We start from the raw sequence: 18,447 nt of genomic DNA, 5'->3' as shown, positions 1-18,447 counted from the left end.
TTGTAACACCCATTGCCCAGTCCGATCGCCAGGCTTGAACTACAAAAGTTACCACCGTTATCGGAGTAAACCACATACAAATCATAACAATTAATTCATTTTATCACCTATTCAAAACATAATTCCATGTATAATATGATATACAAACAAAACTGAACCTCAATCGAGCTTAGAAAGCTCTTGAGTTGTCTTGAGCATGAAAAATGGCCAAATGCAAACTTTTTAAAGTATAAGTGTAAGTATCGATACTTAGGCCAAGTATCGATACCGTCTTTAGCTTTGATATTTCAAAAATCAATATAAAATCATAAGGTATTGATACTTCGATCAATGTACCGATACTTCTTTTTAGGTATCGATTACTTTAGTATTGATACTAAATTGACATTCTGTTTATTTTGCAAAACTTATAAAAATTCACTAGGATCGATACCTAAGATTTGGTATCGATACTTAATCTGGTATTGACACTGTTTTAACATTTTGTCTGATGGGCATAGAAATCACCAAAAATAATTCCTTCAAAATAATTCTAAATATTAGTAAAGAGTGGTAGTAGGGTCGAGTCCACAGGAATTGGTGTTATAATCAACTTTAGCATTTAACTTGTAAACAGAATTTTTGTCATGTCGATAGTCGTGGCTATAGTCGTGCCCACGTCTTCAAACGGACCTGCTAAAAAATAAACAAATAAATCAGGGGAGTTTTGAAATGTTTAGAAACTAAATAATTGAAACAGCTTAAATAAATAATTAAATTAATTAAAAATTAAATTGGACATTAAATTTGGATTTTGTAATCAAAGATAATAAGCCTTAGCCCTAGACTCGGTGGATTCCGGATTTTTGAATCAATCCTTGAAAATTAATTTTCTCCTCCAAACAATAAGCTGGTTATAGCACTTAAGAACGTCCTAACCACCAATTCTTCCTCTCGTAGCTGGTCTCGGTATGACCTGCAAACCAACCCTTGCACTTTGAAGAATCCAATTTGAATTAACGGCCTCAACCGCGTGGGTCGTTTAAACCCAATCACTTCTTCATTGATTCGTTTTTTGAGATTCGAATACAACACGGCAGAATCATTTCTCCAACCGTCAGCAAACACGACTCCAACCCAACGTGCACTTTTTGACTTGAAATAGAGTTAACTTTAAGGGATGAGTTGCCAAGCCCGATACTTAGGAAAAATGTGAATACCGATTGGAATAATTTTTAGTATGGATATGTATCTCACGATTCCTGATCGAAAAGAACACCGGCCTAAAGCTAAGATGGAATTTAGTGAAACATGGATTTAGTCATGCTTCATAGGTTTTGAAAGGTGATTTGATGATAATGGATGAAGTTGGGAAAGACAATGACTTGGAAGGTAATTAACAAATTTTGAAAGAACAAAGAAATGAGAATGAAAGTAACAGAATGCTAATCACACTTAAATTTGAAAGAAAAAGAATAATTCCTCTTTAATTCCAAATGAAAATCAAAATGTAAAATATATTGTGTCTTTGCTAGGTACATTAAAGCCTTATTTATATACATGATATTTACTAATTTTGGCTTTAACCACTTCAACATATAATGAAAATTAAATAAAAATTAAAATTAGATTTTTTCTAATTTTGACTTTTACAAAGTCAAAAGAATCTGATGAGTCATTGGCTTGTTTCACATTTTTTTATTCAGCCTCATTTTATTGATTGTGTTTCAATTTGGTCATTTTCTGCTCATTTTTTACTCATAACATCCCAATTGCATCCCTGACAAGATTAAAACATAAAAACACTAATTTAGCAGGGATCAATTCAAAAATTAATTGAATTAAATACAAAAAGTCATGCAAATTAACATGTTATCATTGTCTTTTTCAAAATCATGATAATTTGGTAAAATATCGATACTATGGTATCGTTACTTTTTGCCAGAAGGTAAAAAATCTCACATTTTAGTACTTTTCCATGCTCAAGCCATAACCAAACTCAAATGGCGCCTTAGGCACACTTTCAACTTGCATAATACCAATCCAAAACATACCAAAAAATACAATTCACCATTCCTCAATCGACAATATTAACATGTTTCATTTTTACATTTACATCACAACAACTAAACTTTTACCTAACAATTCATACTAAGTTCAACTATTATCCAATCATATAATTGACCATTCACAAGTCCATCAAGCCATTGATCATCAAATAGGTACCTTGCCAAACATTTCAACCAATGAAATCACCAATCATTCAAATTTGTGATATTACTCAATTACACCATCCAACTCAACCATTTCACTATCAATATGATCATTTATATGCTTCAACAATAGCTAACATATTGCCAAAATGCACATTTTCATACACAACATATATATAACCATTCAAGTTAAACACCATTTAGGGTCTAAAATCATCATCATTCAAGATAAACACAAGATAAACGCCTATATACATGCCACATAATCGAGTCCAGAATGGTTAAAAGACTATTGAATCGAAGGCTAGATAGTGTGAGCTCTGAGATGATCTGATTGACACGTTTCACCAAATAAACTTTACAGAAACAAAAAAGGAAACAAAGTAAGCATTTTGAATGCTTAGTAAATTCGTAAGTTTTAAATATAAACTCACCTCATTTTGTAATTAAACATATTAAACAAACTTAGCTTGGTAAAGTTTGCTTAAACATATCCACACATAATAACAATGTGAGTTTATCATATAATCACATCATATAGTAATTCAATCATTTATCAATTCAATTCAATCACACCAATTATCCGAGCTGAATGTATATATATACACATACTAGGCTACTCGTTCGAGTTAAACCTATGTCACAGATATAGGCACCAGTTGCTCGTCTAAACTAATAATATAAACACATATTAGATTATCCATGCGAACTAAACCTTTAAAATGACATCAAATTACTCGTCTGAGTTATGCCTAATTTATAAATCAAAAATTAAATTTTTTTAATAAAATTAGAAGACAAAAAATCATTATACCTAATTTATCACTATTTTCCGTGGATGAGCTCCAGCCTCCAAAACCGAGATTGTTAAGAGGACTGCTCCTGAATGGCGGAAATACAAGTAATGTAGGTGTTATAATAGGGATAAATCTCAAAACAGAAGTTAAAGGAAAGTTATTATAAAAGTTGAAAACCATGTAGAAAAAATGAAAGAGCCAGCTGATCCGATGAAAGTGGTCTAGTTGAGTGTTCAGCCGGTCCATCAAAGTCTCGATGCTATATGATAAGGCGACAATAGACAGCTCGGGAACTTGAATTGACCTGTGATTGGCCTCTGCCCTGCCCTGCCCTGCGCCGCCTAATTTTCACCATTCTGCAAATCCCGAGTGGACTCAATTTATCAATCGTTGCTACCTTTTCTCTTCTCAGCCAAACTTTACACTTTTAATATTTTATCTAAAATTCAATAATTAATACTATCAAAACACTTTTGTTGGATTCCATTATATTATAAATTTAAAATAGAAAAAAATTGATAACCTGATTACCACGTTTTTTAAATGTGATATTTGTTCCATTTCATCCCTCTATTATAATTAGCTTTGTTTTTATTTTGTTCTTTATTTATTATATTAAATATTTTTTTAATATTTTACATTTATTTCAATAAAAATGTATTTTAAATATTATTTGATAAATTTTAAATTTTTTAGAAATAATTTTAAAAATTAATAATTTTCAATAATTTTTAAATTATTTAAACTAAATTAAACATAAAATATTAATTTTTATATCATAAATATAAAAAATAATTAAATATTAAATAAAAACATAGTTCTATTAAGTTTTGGATCAGTTTTCAATTTTTCTTGTATGACACAAGATATGATTCTTTTACATTGATGTAAACAAGATATGTTGAGGCAAGTTGTGTTGAATGAACTGGGCAACACTTGATAATACCCTTTGCAAATTGCAATGAGGCGGTGAAATTACTTGCTATATTTGAGTTGGCAATCTATTAAAACAAAATTTTTGAATTAGTTATTGTGTTGATATGTTGAAGATACTAGAATTCATCTATAGAAACAAATCCTCATACTTGGGAGTGAGTATTTTAGTTTTTAAGTATAAATGTGAGATTTCTATATTTAAGAGTGATAGAGTATAATTCACTTATTGTATTGTGAATTAAAGATACTGAAATTACTCACTAATCAACCTTGATATTTTTTATATTTTTATTTGCACAGTTTTTTACAATGCAAAATCATAGTCATCATTATAGCCAAACACTTCCCTTAACTATTTTAATATTCAGTAAATAGCAACAACTCATATTTCACATGACTTTACATTATCCTATTGATTTTTTATTTAAAATTTAAAAACATCACATAATTATTATAAAATTATTTTCATTGTATTATCAATTGGCTTTAATTAGTAAACATAAATTAAAAGATAAAAGGTACTAATTCTTGAAAGGTTAAAATATGCGATAAGTGCATATACTTTTCAAAAATTTAGAATTTTGGTCATTGTACTTTTAGTTTTAGAAATTTGGTTCATTTACTTTTTATATTTCAAAATTCAAATATAATTGTTAATATTTTTACAATTTTTTGTTAAATTAAATCATGGCATCGTCCTTTTTTAAGTTATATAGTTAACAAATGAATATTTTTTTAATTTCAAAACATCACACCAACAAATTTAACAAAAAAATTGACAATATTAACAATTAGACTTGAATTGTAAAATCTGAAAAATGTACAGACTGAATTCTTAGAAATAGAAGTACAAGGACTAAAATTCAAATTTCCAAAAGAATAGAGACTTATGACATATTTTAACCCTCTTGACATTGAAAGTAAAAGGACTGAATTTTAAATGTAGGAGAAGTAATGGAGTTGGAGCATAATAAATTGTTGTCTTGATTTCCTAAAGATGGCGCCTCCTATCTTTCAAAACTGGACACAAAAATATAAAAATGTCGTTAACGTAACCGAATCCTCTTCCTCACCTCGAAATTCCACCTAACTTCAAGGGTAAACTCGTAACACCAGTATACTTTTTCATCACTGTTCAATTTCCCACCGTACGTGTCCCTGTTAACTACAGGGTTAAATAAAACACTGATGTTTTTTCTAAAAAAATATTAAGGAAAAAGAAGTAATGGTTTGGTTTATTTTTACGGTCAAATTCTGGCATTAATCCTTATAGATTTAGTTTCTATTTTTAATATGATCAATTTTAGTCTTGTATTTTTTGAATGAGTTAATTTATTTCTTATATTTTTCAAATTTTCAAATTTCATTGTTAAATTTCATTGGTTATTAGTCTTGCACCATGAAAAAAATTATAAATTTAGTTCATGTTCTTAAATTTAATTATTTTTAATCTTTATTTTTTATTTAAATTTTAATGTTTCAATATTGATGCAAATAACGTTTATTAAATCTATTAATTAACTTTTTAAAAATATTATGTGAAACTAACATGTTAAGATAACATTATACATGTGAAAATATATAGGTTCATAAGATTTTAAAAGTTGCAGAATAAACAACTATTATTTCAAAAAACATTAAAAATAATGAAATTAAAATATAAGGATTAAATCCAAAACATACACATGTTACAGGGATTAATAATTGAATTGAACCTATCTATACAAGTAGAGAGACACAACACCGCTTTCAGTGGCCAAAGATTGTTCTTTAAAAATAATTATAATATAACTCTAAAATATATCCATTTTCTTACCCTTCTTTTCTTGTTTTGAAATGAAAAATTTTAGAGCATGAAAATTAGTTCTTTCAGATTGCTTCTTTTTCATTTATTGTTGCTGAGATGATGTTAAAGAAGAAGGAAGAATTTGTGTGAGGTAAAATAAATACTCAAATTTTAAACGCAAACAAACGAGTAACTGTGTCTGGGTACGAAAATCTTTTGTTTCCCACTTTTTTTTTCCTTTATATATTTTCTTCAACAAAGTTAGTGCTTTTTTTTTTCTTTTTTCTTTTTTTTCAAATGAAAGAGGCTTCCCTTTTGTCAACGGGCGTCTGGGTTTTTTTGTTTAAAAACAAATTATATGGGGTTTGAATTGTTAGAAAGCTAGCTGGTAATGTTTGGTTCCGTATATCTTCGTCTTTTATATTTTAAAAAATATTTTTTTATGTCAGTTGTTTATTTTGTCTGCTTTGTTGTTTAGTTAATGAGAAGATTGATGAACTTCGATTATTAAAATCAAGGGAACGTTTGGGCTTACGGGATCTTTATTATTTTTTTCTGGTTCAAAGAGTTGCAGGGGATCTGATTTAAAATTTTTTTTGTGGTTTGTCGTTATGGGTTTTGTTTATTGACACGAAATGAAAGGGAAAAAGAAAAAACTATGTAGTTAGTTGGTAATTCTGGTTGTTCTTGTTGTTTTCTTGCATTTTTCAAGCCAAACAAGCTTATGACATCAGTGTTTTTCTTCTTCATTTCAATGTATGTTTATGTTTTGAAGTACTGATCTCTATATATTTTCTACAATTTTGCTGGATTTGAACTTTGTGGCTTGAATTTGAGGCTTAAAAAGGGTGGTGCTTCTTCTTCTTTTTTTTTTTTTACAGTTTCTGTGAGGCTCTTTGCTAGTTGTTGAGGATTCGACAATCAAATCCACCTACAAGAAATCTGCTGCCTGGCTACAGAGACGATTTTCTTGTCATTCATCGTGATTTGATAATCTTTGTATGGACACTTACACAAAAGAATCGAAGAGCTGAATTTTTGTTCTGTTTCCATAAACAATTGAACAAGAAAAAAAAAACAGGGTGGGAAAACTGACCTTTGGATCTAAAATTTCACAGCTCATTTTGTTTTCTTGTTTTTATGGCTTTCACTGTTTTGATGCCGAGGATTGGACCCTTTCCTAGATAAAAAAAGGGCAAAGCTAGTTGTGTTGATTAGGTGTATCAAGGTTCACTTTTAGGGGTAGCTGTCCTTTTTGCAGTCAAACAATGGCTGTCTTCTCAATCCAGTGCCTAATTTAAGCTGAAGGACTTAGTTTCTTGTTTTAAGTGACTAGAGGCTAGCTAGATCTTCAAATTTGCAGTCACCTGTGGAATTTTCTTACAAATTTCACAACAAGGTGAAACTATGTTGGGTTTACTTTTTCATTGGCTGGTGAGGAATTCTGAGGGGATAATGTGAATAAGTGAAAAGGGTCTTGTACTAGATGCTGGTATCTTTCTGTCTCTCTGCAGATTATCTGGAATTGCATAGTTAGCAATGTCGGTACATGTCCTAGAAGCCAGTATGGTGGGGGCAGATAAATAATGCAAAAAATTTGTTTTCTTTGTGTCTTTTTTAAGATGTGTTATCTTGGCTTCTACAATGATCATTGGTTTTTAAGATAGGCTTTTTTAGAGTTGAATCTGTTAAGTGAGGCAAGTTTTGTAGAAATTCTTGGTGCCAAATGAGTCGAGAACAGAAGGGCAAACAGGAAAAAGGTGGCTCGAATGTAGCTGAGAAAGTTGTGGTTGCTGTTAAGGCATCCAAAGAAGTTCCCAAGACTGCTCTTGTCTGGGCTTTGACTCATGTTGTTCAACCTGGAGATTGCATTACATTGCTTGTTGTTGTTCCTTCACCTAGCTCAGGTACTATTCTCTTGTTTTTCATTGGTTTTGATTCTACCTGTGACATTTTGTGCATTGGATTACTGTTCATGTTAATATCAATTAGTGTTATTTACTTCTTCATCTTTTTAAACATTGATTACTGCATTGTGTTATACAATTACTGTTTCTAACCCATCTTCTGCTTAATGTTATTATAGCAGGTTACTTGAATAAATTCAAGTCAGCAGTGAAGAAATTTTGTGCTTAAAGCTATTGTTTATCTGTTTTATATTTTCATTTAGGTGCCCATCCTGGAACTTGTTTTGAAATAATGGATGATGACACTTATAGTATCTGTGCTCTGAAACTCTTTGCTGATTGCTGTATAAAATACCATCATCTGGACTTTGTTTTCCAGTTTCTAACTTAGCAGATACTTTTCAAATTGTTTTTGTTTTCAGTGTGTTAAGTTATTTTGTGGCATAAACAAGTTTAATCAAGTCTTAAAAGGGTCGTAATTAGAAATGATTAAGGTGACTAATGGATCCCTACTTGCTGGTTAAATGGTATACTGTTTCAGGTAGAAGATGGGGTTTCCCAAAATTTGCCGGGGACTGCGCCAGTCGGAAGTCTCAATTAGGATCAAGTTCAGAGCAAAAATCTGATATCACTGATTCCTGCTCCCAAATGATCCTCCAACTTCATGATGTTTATGATCCAAACAAGGTAAATACCATGCTCTGGGTGCTTGAGTAGATTACTGTTTCATCTAAATGTCTTCACCTGCTAATGCTTTGTTTCCCATCTAATTGCACAGATTAATGTCAAGATAAAAATTGTTTCTGGATCGCCATGTGGAGCAGTAGCTGCTGAGGCCAAGCGAGCCCTAGCTAGTTGGGTTGTATTGGACAAGTAACATCCTATTTCCTTCATTTCATTTTGCTTTTCTTTTTCCCATTTTTCTTTTGTGTTCGATCTAAGAGGGTATGTGCTCACATTTCGAAATCCTGATCCTTTTCTGTTTCTTGGATTTTTTAGGCAGATTAAACATGAGGAAAAACGGTGCATAGAGGAGTTGCAATGCAACATTGTGGTTATGAAGAATTCACAAGCTAAAGTTCTCCGCTTAAATTTGGTTGGGTCACCTGAGAAGGAAGCTGAAGCTTCTTCTCAATTAAATTCTGGGAGAGATGAAGCTTCTGAAAAGTATCCCCAAAACAAAGATACATCATCTGGTTCTATTAGAGGGCCAGTTGTCACTCCAACTAGTAGTCCAGAGCTCGGGACACCATTTACTGCTACTGAAGCAGGAACTTCTTCAGTGTCAAGCTCTGATCTGGGCACTTCTCCTTTTTTCAACTCAGCAGGGAATGGAGACCTGAAGAAGGATGAATCATTGGTTATTAAAGAAATTCAGGATCTTGATGAATCTGGTTCAGATCCCGAGAGTGAAAATTTATCCTTATCTTCAACAAGTTTAAGGTTCCAACCATGGATAACAGAGTATCTTACTTCTCAGCATCAATCCTCACGACACCTGGAAGAAACTTCAGTTAGAGCTCATGACAGGGTTCAAGCTTCAACAACAAAAGCCTTGCTGGAGAAATTTTCGAAACTTGATAGAGAAGCAGGCATTGGAATATCAAGCTTTAGGAGTGATTCTGAATTTAGTGGAAATGTGAGGGAAGCAGTTTCATTATCAAGAAATGCCCCTCCTGGCCCTCCTCCATTGTGTTCAATATGTCAGCATAAGGCCCCTGTATTTGGGAAACCGCCGAGGTGGTTTGCCTATGCTGAATTGGAGCTTGCAACTGGTGGATTTTCACAAGCTAATTTCTTGGCTGAGGGTGGGTTCGGATCCGTTCATAGAGGACTTCTCCCAGATGGTCAGGCAATTGCAGTGAAGCAACACAAATTGGCTAGTTCTCAAGGAGATCTTGAGTTTTGCTCAGAGGTGGAAGTCCTGAGCTGTGCTCAGCACAGGAATGTTGTTATGCTGATTGGGTTCTGTATCGAGGATAGAAGGCGACTGCTGGTTTATGAGTACATATGCAATGGATCCCTAGATTCTCATCTATATGGTATTTCTTTCTTTTAAGTATAAAATCTTTATGCTGATATAATGCAAATATGATAACTTGATACGGTCATCATGTATGGCCACTTACAAGAGATTTGCTGTGATGGCTATTAGAATTGAAAGAGCTTGCTATCTTTGTTTATTGGAAATGTGTTTTTGACAGTACCATCAATTTGATGTCTTCTAGGGCGTCATCGGGAACCTTTAGAATGGTCTGCACGGCAAAAGATTGCAGTAGGAGCTGCTAGAGGTCTGAGATACCTTCATGAAGAATGCAGAGTTGGCTGCATTGTGCACCGCGACATGCGGCCGAACAACATTCTCATCACCCATGATTTTGAACCTTTGGTATGTGAACTTCTAACTCTCCTGCAAGGTTTTGAGTTTGGTATTTACAAGCTAAAAGATATTTATTTCTCATTTCTTGCATTGACGCTAAGGAGAATCCTTTACTTCTTTTCTAGTAAAATAATTATTTCATGGAATTTATTTTCGCAATATGAGTATTACTTCCTATCTTATTACCTTCAAAATTGTTAAGTAGTCAATAGAAGGCATTCGAGTATCTGAATTTTTTGTAGTTTCCTTGAATAGTTGTATCATTAGGTGTTCATTCAGGTTTTGTTTTTGATAGGTTGGTGATTTTGGCCTTGCAAGATGGCAGCCTGATGGTGATACCGGTGTGGAAACAAGAGTGATTGGAACATTCGGGTAATCTTCAATGACAACCTTCTTTTTCTTCCTTGTTTTTCACAATTTACCTTCCCTATATGTTATTGCAGAATTCAATAATGGTTTATGCTGCGGTGTAGGTATTTGGCACCAGAGTATGCTCAAAGTGGACAAATCACAGAAAAGGCAGATGTATATTCCTTCGGAGTGGTGTTAATTGAATTGGTTACTGGACGGAAAGCTGTGGACCTTAATAGGCCAAAGGGCCAACAATGTCTAACCGAATGGGTATTTTCCGAACTCTGCTTTTATATGCTAGTCTTTATTCCTATATACATGGTGAAAAAAAGTTTTTGCCAGTTTACATATTGTGCTGATTTAATGATCTGAAATAGGCACGTCCACTTTTGGAAGAATACGCCATAGATGAACTGGTGGACCCCAGATTGGAAGGTCGCTATTCCGAACATGAGGTATATTGCATGCTTCATGCTGCATCATTATGCGTAAGGCGGGATCCTCATTCTAGGCTGCGCATGTCACAGGTAATGAGAAACTTTGACACTACATATTTCACCTGCAATATGCTGTTTTCTTAGTGTTTTGTATAAGATCCTAATTGCCTTAAAATCAATGTGAACTCAATGCAACATGGTTTTACTTTCGAAGTTGTAATGAAAATGTTTATTTGGAAAAAAAATTGTCTTTGATTTCTTTATATCTTTATTGGTATATTTTCCGATTAAAATTTCGGAATGGAAGGCAAATGGTTAGATATCAGATTATGTGCCTAGAGAATGTAATTGATTGGAAGCAATGGCCTTTGGGTTTAGGAAATATCTCCTTTGTCAAGTCATTAACTTTGAAGTCACTAAGTAAGAAGTAGAAAATTCAGCTGATTGGTTGAATGTGCTTTTGGAGCAGGTGCTCCGGATACTGGAAGGTGATGTGCTCATGAATACCAATTACACGTCGCCAGGGTATGATGTTGGTAACCGTAGTGGCCGGCTTTGGGTAGAGCAACAAAGGAGCTACAGTGGACCACTCACGAGTGATTCATTAGATGAGTTCAGTGGAAAGCTCTCCCTCGACGGAGCAAGGCCAAGAAACAAGGAGGACTTCATGCGAAGATAATTTGTAGAAGGCTCATTTACCAGGTTTACTTACGCCCATGGTGCACTATATTCTGTTTTGTATTGTTTTCCTTCATTGCCAGGTTAGATTCTGCTTCTGTATGGTAAGTAGGAGCATTGGAAGCAAGGTTTCAATTAGGGTTTTTGTAATTCTTTTTGGAATGGCAGTTTCAAAAGCTATGGTGAATGTGCCTCTGCTAATTAAATCAACCAATCAATCAGCTTTGAGAGATTTGGTTCTTTCCCTCTGTTTTAGTACTAATGGAGCAATTTATTTATTTGATAATTGGGTCAAATAAGTAAATTAATACAGTATTGGTGAAAAAAAAATTGAACATATGGTTTAAACTTAAAACCTCTTTCACATGTATGAGATTTTTGTTTGATAGTGCAAAGGCAGGGGGGAGGGACCAGTTTGCTTTTGTGTTTTGACACTTCATGGTAAAATGACAGTGGTTTTACTTTTTCCCATAACTTGATATATTTTTGTTAAAAGACTGAAGCTGGCAAAGCCGACAAAAAATATGGACTGTAATTTTGTCTTTTGCATTAAGAAACCAACAGAAGTCAGGGCTAAAAAAGGGAAAAAAATCATGGGATTTTAAAGTTATCCAAGCAGATGGTGAAATATCCTTTTCATATTACCAGTAAAAAAGATTTTTGTTTTGCTTCAATTTCAATTTCAAACTTCTGAAAGAAAGTGTCTTTCTTTTTTGTTTTCTTCAACGAAACATAAAAATCAACACTGGCATTGCATGTTTTTCTCATTATGACAAGTCTGAAAGTTGCAGAGGACATATTATCGGGAAAGTAAAAGCTATTAAATTTTTAGCTTTTGTTTTGTTTGTTTTATGGGTGATTCGACATAAGTGAAGGTAATGGAGATGGTTGGGTTTGATGTTACCTCTGTAACATAACTTCGATGATGATCAAATGTACATTTGTTTTTTTGTTTTCTACCGGCCTGGTTTTAAACATCTATGTTTTGTTTTTGTGAAAAACTTGGCCTTCTCATAAATTTCAGTGTAGGGTTAACTACCCCCTATTACCTGATGAATGGATCAAAGGATGAGAAATGAACAGCTTTCATAGCCACTTACCAACAATCGCCTGTTTGTTTTCATCTCAATGCCATATCCGTATGTTCCCAACGCTATGGACGGCACGGTGAATTGTGGAGTTTAGGGTTCACATGTAATATATGTTGAAACTTCATTTTTATTAAATTATCCCAGTTTGCATTATATATGAAGATAAAACTAATCTTCCAAATATATAAATGATCCCTAATCCTGCTGTATTTTGTTCTCTTACTGAAGAAGGGTCAACTAGTCCTTATACCTCAAATGAAACGGGTAAAATAGTCATTTCATTAAAATTTCCTTCCATTTTTGTCACTAAGGTGTGATATGCCATTTTCATTTTCTTTTTGGTGTAAATGAGGTGGAAATAACTGATGATTAGGATAAAAACAAATATTTTATATATTTTCATTCTATCCACTGCCTATTTACCCTTCCCCAATTGGGTAAATGGATAATGAGTAAGTGGGAAACGAATTTAATAAAAAAATTTATAAATAATTTTATATGCTAATCATAATTTATCATAATTACACCAAAAATGTATATATGAAAATGCCACATCAACACTTAAGGGGTAAAGATTGATGAAAATTTTAATGGATCATTTAGTCCATTTTTTCAGTAGAGGACCAAAATGCAAACACAAACTAAAGTCCAGAATAACAGAGAAAGAAACTGATCACTCATGAAAAAAAAAGTGAACAGGTTTTACCTGTCCACGAATGCACTGAATTCTGCATTTTTTTGGCAGAGTTCATGACACAATTTAGGATTAAGATGAAACGTGAAAACGACCTGAGACATCAGAATTAAATGAGGGTAATAGTAAGTTAGCATTACATTACTATTATTTTCTGTGGCCTTTACATTGTCGGAAAATTACTCGTCCTCCAAATAGGGACACGAGACTGCTTCTAAAATACAACTGGTGGGACCATTTTTTGCAGATAGCCAGCTCCATTACCTTTTTCCTAGGGCTTCCTCATCTTGGACCTTGCATACCTGCAAAATCAGTAAGATGTGTAAATCTGATGTAATGAAATGAATTTGCGGGGACTAACTGTATTTAAAACTAGTAAGGGCAGTTAAATGTACTCTATGTGCATGCCGCCTCGGTCTGATGAAGGCAAAAGGCTGCTCTGAAGATCCGTCATCACTTTCGTTGCTTGTTCTACTTGCTGTCCGGGAGAAAGTGAGTTTAATGAGACCATGTACTAAAAACACATTACATCTAATAAAATGTTCAAATGGTGACGATAGAACTTAGATATTGCATTCAATGAAAACAGCCAATTTGCAATAAGTGATTAAACCAATAAATTCGCATGGAAAGAATTCAGGATGCTTAGAATGCAGTTAGCAAAGCCAGTTGAATGACAATGAATGACCCATCTTGAAATTCAAGAGGAAAATATTCGCTACAAATGGTTTAAATGGTGAGAGATACTAGCTGTTTGTTGGTTGCTTGCTAAAATACATTTCAGTAATCAAATTATACAAGCATGCCTACTTATCACCTATTTCGATTTCTTCTTTTCTACTTAAAATCTCAAACACTCCTGGTGTATAACTTCGCAAAAAAAAAAAAAAGAAGGTGTATCCTGCATTTGATGTTTTATAATCCTTCCAAACTTCTATTTTGGTCCAAATTTTAAGTTCTAGAAAAACATCTTTGATTGATTTAATTAAGGTATATCATCCGGAACTTCAAATTGTGTAACTACAAGAGATGAGGATTACATATTCCCCAATCAGCACAGGTTAAGAAAGAATCTTATAGGAGAAAATACACACAATAAGAAAAAACAATGATTTAAATTCTCCTAAAGTTAAATATGATTCATCAGAGTCAACGACATATGGTATTATAATGAAAGGGTTAGCTAAGAATCAGGATTATTGGTTATTTAAAAATTTTAAAAGACTCTGTAAATTGCAGCATTAAGTTTGGATACCTCAAAATCAGCAAATGCAACTGGCATTCCTCCTTTAGCCCGAATCTTGAGCATATTGAATCCAGGATACCTGGGGCCAAAAAGAAAAAGAAAATTTGAAGTCAATTACTCTTATCTCCGCATGGTAAAGAAACATCAGACACAATGGTAAGGTTATATTTAGAAGGAAAAAAAATATTATAAAATCCGGAATTTGGTTCTAACAGAGAAAACATCTTCAACAAAATATATTAGTAGTATCTAATGATTAAAACTGCATCTTACTTGGATAGAACTTGCTTCAGTTCATATTCAGTGCAATTTGGACCTAGATTTGCTATGAATAAAGTAGAGCAAGCTTGAGCACCTTCATCAATAGTCCTTTCCAACTGTTCCTGCAATAGCAATCAAATTAAGTTCGAATTTTTTCTTAAAAACCATATGATCTCTTGGTGAACTTCATCCTATGTGATAAAATTCTTAATCCAGACTCTCACTCATTCTTTCTTGGACAAGCCTTGTATGTCTTTTAGAAAAGAGCTTCAAATGCTTATATGATAATGAAACCAGATTTAAGTGGTTTTTATGTTTTACTTACATTTGCAGCTGGTACAGAGTTTTCTGGATCCTGTACTGTATCACTGCACATGACCACACCATAAGCTAAACTTAGAAATGCAATAAAAAATTCACATGATTAATTAAAAAGGAGCTTCTTCATTATCACTAGTGATATGAAGCTTTTCACACTGCTCATGCTAGACATGGTTCTCCTTAAAGCTTTCAACCTCTTTACGGTTTTCAGTTCATCCTTGTTTGAAGCATCAGCATCCTCAGCTCCAGATGGTTCTTCAGTGTCACTGTCTCCTGAAGGTGGAAAATCGTGCTAACATGAGTAGGTGATGATCATCACAGTGAGGGTACAGAGGCCCCCACATGTGGAGTTAAATATATGCACTTCTTTTCCCCCTTTTCAAACCAAAATGAAAAAGGGCAAAGGTCGAGAGGAATTGTATGAGCTTACCATCATCACTTGATGTTTCCTGGGTATTAGCTGAGGCCTTGATTCTATTATCAATAACAACATATGGACCACTACCTGAGCAAGGAAGTCAAGCATCCTTAACAGTTTTGGAGATGAATAACATTAAAGTTTCAACCACTTGAACAACTTAAGACATTATCTACCTGGTTTACGTTTTCTCCTTGAGTTTGATCTGGCTAGTTCAATATGCAATACAGATCCCGCTTGAGGATCAAACTTTACCCCCTTAACATGGACAACCAAAATAAACATACTAAAAGGTCATATAAACCTCCAGAAGCTTAAATAATTCTTGTAAATACTCACATTTAATGCATGCATTGCTGCGATTGCAGATTGATGATTGAGAAAGGTAGCAAATGCAACAACCTGTACCACAAGATGCAGCTATCTATTATACTACTTTTCTGAATATTATTCGTCTTAAAAAATGCCAACAACAAACTTCTTAACAATGCACAAGTGCCAATGTATATATAAGAGAGGAACCTGGATTTAGTCCAGTTGGTTCATGCAGCCATCCTTAAGAGGTGGCATCCAATGGGGCTAGGTTTGAACCTCAGCTCCCGACATAGGCAACCTTTCCCCTATATCCCCAATTCCCCATGTTGGGGCCTCCTTAGAAAAAGAAAACAAACGAGCATATAAAAGGGCAAGCGGGCAGCAACACAAAATTTCCCCCTTCTTTTTTATTTTTGTTTTCAAGCAGTGTTCATGCACATATCAAAATTGGCCGATAGTATCATTCAATAGCAATAATTTTCTTTCCTCAAAAATAGCTAAAAATAAAGAGCAAATAGTTTAAATGAAACATAAATTCAAACATAACAGTTCCATAAGGAGAGTAAAATTTCAGGAAAATAAGAAAGTAGAAAATTAGCTAGAAATGGTAGGCTTAATCTTCATATTGCTTACCAAATTTCTACAAAAATAACTCTAAAATTTCAACTGTTTCAAAATTCAAACCATCTTCATAATTGCTTGAAATGATAAATAAAAAGAGTAAAATATGCTCCGGGCCTTTATTGCAATGTGTTGTTACGAAGGAATAAATTTCTCGGAAACCAAACAGAAAGTAAAAGGATTCGCGAAAAAAGAAAGATAAATGTTTTATGACCTGGTTGCCACGGCCAGTATACTTGAGCTGGCAATAGTCGAAACCTGCGCGTCGTCGAAACAGGTTGTGAATCTCACGCGCCTTGACGTCGTCGGGGAGTCCAGAAACGAACAGCGTGTTGATCAAGTTACGGTCTTGGTCAGGTTGAAGGTAATAGGGGTCGTATTCGTACGGTGGCCGCGCCATCAGATTCTTATTGTGGAGACCTCTTACGATAGATTGTGAACGTCAGTGATTAACTAATAGCGCGGTGGCGGACGGTGAAGACGGTTAGGTTAGAAGTGTTTCAGGGGTTCAGAGTTTAAACATTAGAGTGGAGAGTGGCGAACGGAAAGCTTAATTTCTATTTTCTTCACATTTTCTTAAATTTTGATTTGAATTTCCTAAAATATAAAGGTTTGTTTTTATAAAGTTTAACATGGATTTTGGATTTTAGTTTAATGTATAATATAAATTAATTTTAATTTTTTTATAATTTTATACATAAAAATTTTATTTGATTTAATTTCCATGAATTATGAATTAAAGTTTTTTTTTTGTGTAATTTTGAGATTATGTTTTTTTAAGCTAATTATTTTTTATTTATTTTTAAGGTAAATTAAACTTAATATTACATTAAAATAAAGTTTGTCTTATTTTGGTCACTTTAAATTTTAGTCACTAACATAAAAAATTTCATTAATCCATTAACGGATTGTTGATGTGATACATTATCCAATTGAATGACGAAACGTAGTATTATTTTTAACTTTTAACTAAAGCTTAAAGACCTCTTTGTCATTATTCCAAAACCTTTTTATTTTTCTCTTCTCTCTATCGTCTTCAAGCCTCTCCTTCACATTATCCACCGTTAGGGAAACCAATTGGTGGCAGCGATGACAATGCTGGTGAGGATCCTCCACAAAATGCTAATACCTGCCTGTGAGTAAGCGTCGTCGTTGCGTGACAACGAGAAGACATCGACACTATCTTTGATGGCGCATTCCATACCGATATGGAACACATTTGAGGAGAGATTTTTAATATATTGAAGAAATAGGTAACTTATGAAGTTATTTACCTTATCAAAACCATCAATATCAGAGGCTTCTAGTGTTATTCTATTTGCGTTTTGCAGAGAATCCTCGTTGACGCCATCATTGCTATCACCAACTAGTTTCCCTTATGGTGGATAACATGAAGGGGAGGTTTGATGACAACAGCAAGAAGATAAAAAAATTAAAATAATTACATAGATGTCCCTAGGCTTTAGTTAAAAGTCAAGGAAAAGTGTTACGTGTTATTTAATTGACTAATGTGTCACATCAACAATATGTTAATGGATTAACGATTTTTTTAACGGCAATGACTAGTTCGAACAATTATCTTAATTAGAGTGATTAAATTAAGAAAAAATTAAAGTGACCAAAATAAGACAAACCCTATTTTAGAGTGACTTTAGGTGTAGTTTACCTTATTTTTTAATAGGGATATTTTAGGATTATTTATCAAAATTATGTTTTTTCCTAAGATTGTACTTATTTTTTTAGATTTTTTTTTCATTTTTCGTAATTGATACATGACATTACTATGGCCGTGAGATCCATTAATCTCGAGATCTTTTTTCTTTATCACATATAGCTAAAGGAATCTCGTACAAATTGATCTTGACCTTACACTCATAAGTATTGATGTTAGGTTCGAAAACCTTAACCTCCATTTCCTCAACCCTACCCTTTTAGTTAATATCATTGTACATTTCTACTTAACTCTAATTTCAACCAAACTTGACTCAATCCTTGTTGGAACTATCCTTTAGTTAA

At 33.3% G+C, this 18,447-nt stretch overlaps 2 protein-coding genes across 9 annotated transcripts; one reads left to right on the top strand and one right to left on the bottom strand.

The window, feature by feature from the left end:
- The first annotated feature begins 5,612 nt into the window (after nucleotides 1-5,612).
- On the top strand, nucleotides 5,613-11,674 carry LOC107897385 (inactive protein kinase SELMODRAFT_444075). Of its 7 annotated transcripts, none has more exons than XM_016822833.2 (11): nucleotides 5,682-5,862; nucleotides 6,593-6,793; nucleotides 7,422-7,618; nucleotides 8,160-8,305; nucleotides 8,397-8,491; nucleotides 8,618-9,660; nucleotides 9,847-10,007; nucleotides 10,294-10,370; nucleotides 10,472-10,619; nucleotides 10,727-10,876; nucleotides 11,256-11,674. In XM_016822833.2, the coding sequence occupies exons 3-11, from the start codon at nucleotides 7,438-7,440 to the stop codon at nucleotides 11,463-11,465; spliced, it is 2,211 nt and encodes a 736-aa protein (XP_016678322.1). In that variant the 5' UTR covers nucleotides 5,682-5,862; nucleotides 6,593-6,793; nucleotides 7,422-7,437; the 3' UTR covers nucleotides 11,466-11,674. The 7 variants fall into 7 exon arrangements, with proteins under 7 accessions (XP_016678318.1, XP_016678322.1, XP_040935639.1 ...); XM_041079705.1 differs by having other exon boundaries at nucleotides 5,685-5,914; XM_041079706.1 differs by lacking the exon at nucleotides 5,682-5,862 and adding an exon at nucleotides 5,899-6,467.
- A 1,561-nt stretch (nucleotides 11,675-13,235) lies between these two features.
- On the bottom strand, nucleotides 13,236-17,025 carry LOC107897387 (U2 small nuclear ribonucleoprotein B''). 2 transcript variants are annotated; one of them, XM_016822834.2, is made up of 10 exons: nucleotides 16,646-17,025; nucleotides 15,835-15,897; nucleotides 15,672-15,753; nucleotides 15,508-15,582; nucleotides 15,272-15,350; nucleotides 15,082-15,124; nucleotides 14,769-14,878; nucleotides 14,505-14,574; nucleotides 13,645-13,727; nucleotides 13,236-13,551 (listed from the first exon to the last, which is right to left on the bottom strand). In XM_016822834.2, exons 1-10 carry the CDS (start codon nucleotides 16,829-16,831, stop codon nucleotides 13,521-13,523), a joined length of 822 nt encoding a protein of 273 aa, XP_016678323.1. In that variant the 5' UTR covers nucleotides 16,832-17,025; the 3' UTR covers nucleotides 13,236-13,520. The 2 variants fall into 2 exon arrangements, with proteins under 2 accessions (XP_016678323.1, XP_016678324.1); XM_016822835.2 differs by having other exon boundaries at nucleotides 15,672-15,744; nucleotides 16,646-17,017.
- Between the last annotated feature and the right edge of the window lie 1,422 nt (nucleotides 17,026-18,447).

This window comes from Gossypium hirsutum, chromosome A10 (assembly GCF_007990345.1).
Source record: "Gossypium hirsutum isolate 1008001.06 chromosome A10, Gossypium_hirsutum_v2.1, whole genome shotgun sequence".
NCBI lineage: Eukaryota > Viridiplantae > Streptophyta > Magnoliopsida > Malvales > Malvaceae > Gossypium > Gossypium hirsutum.
This window is presented reverse-complemented; position numbering and strand designations above follow the sequence as displayed.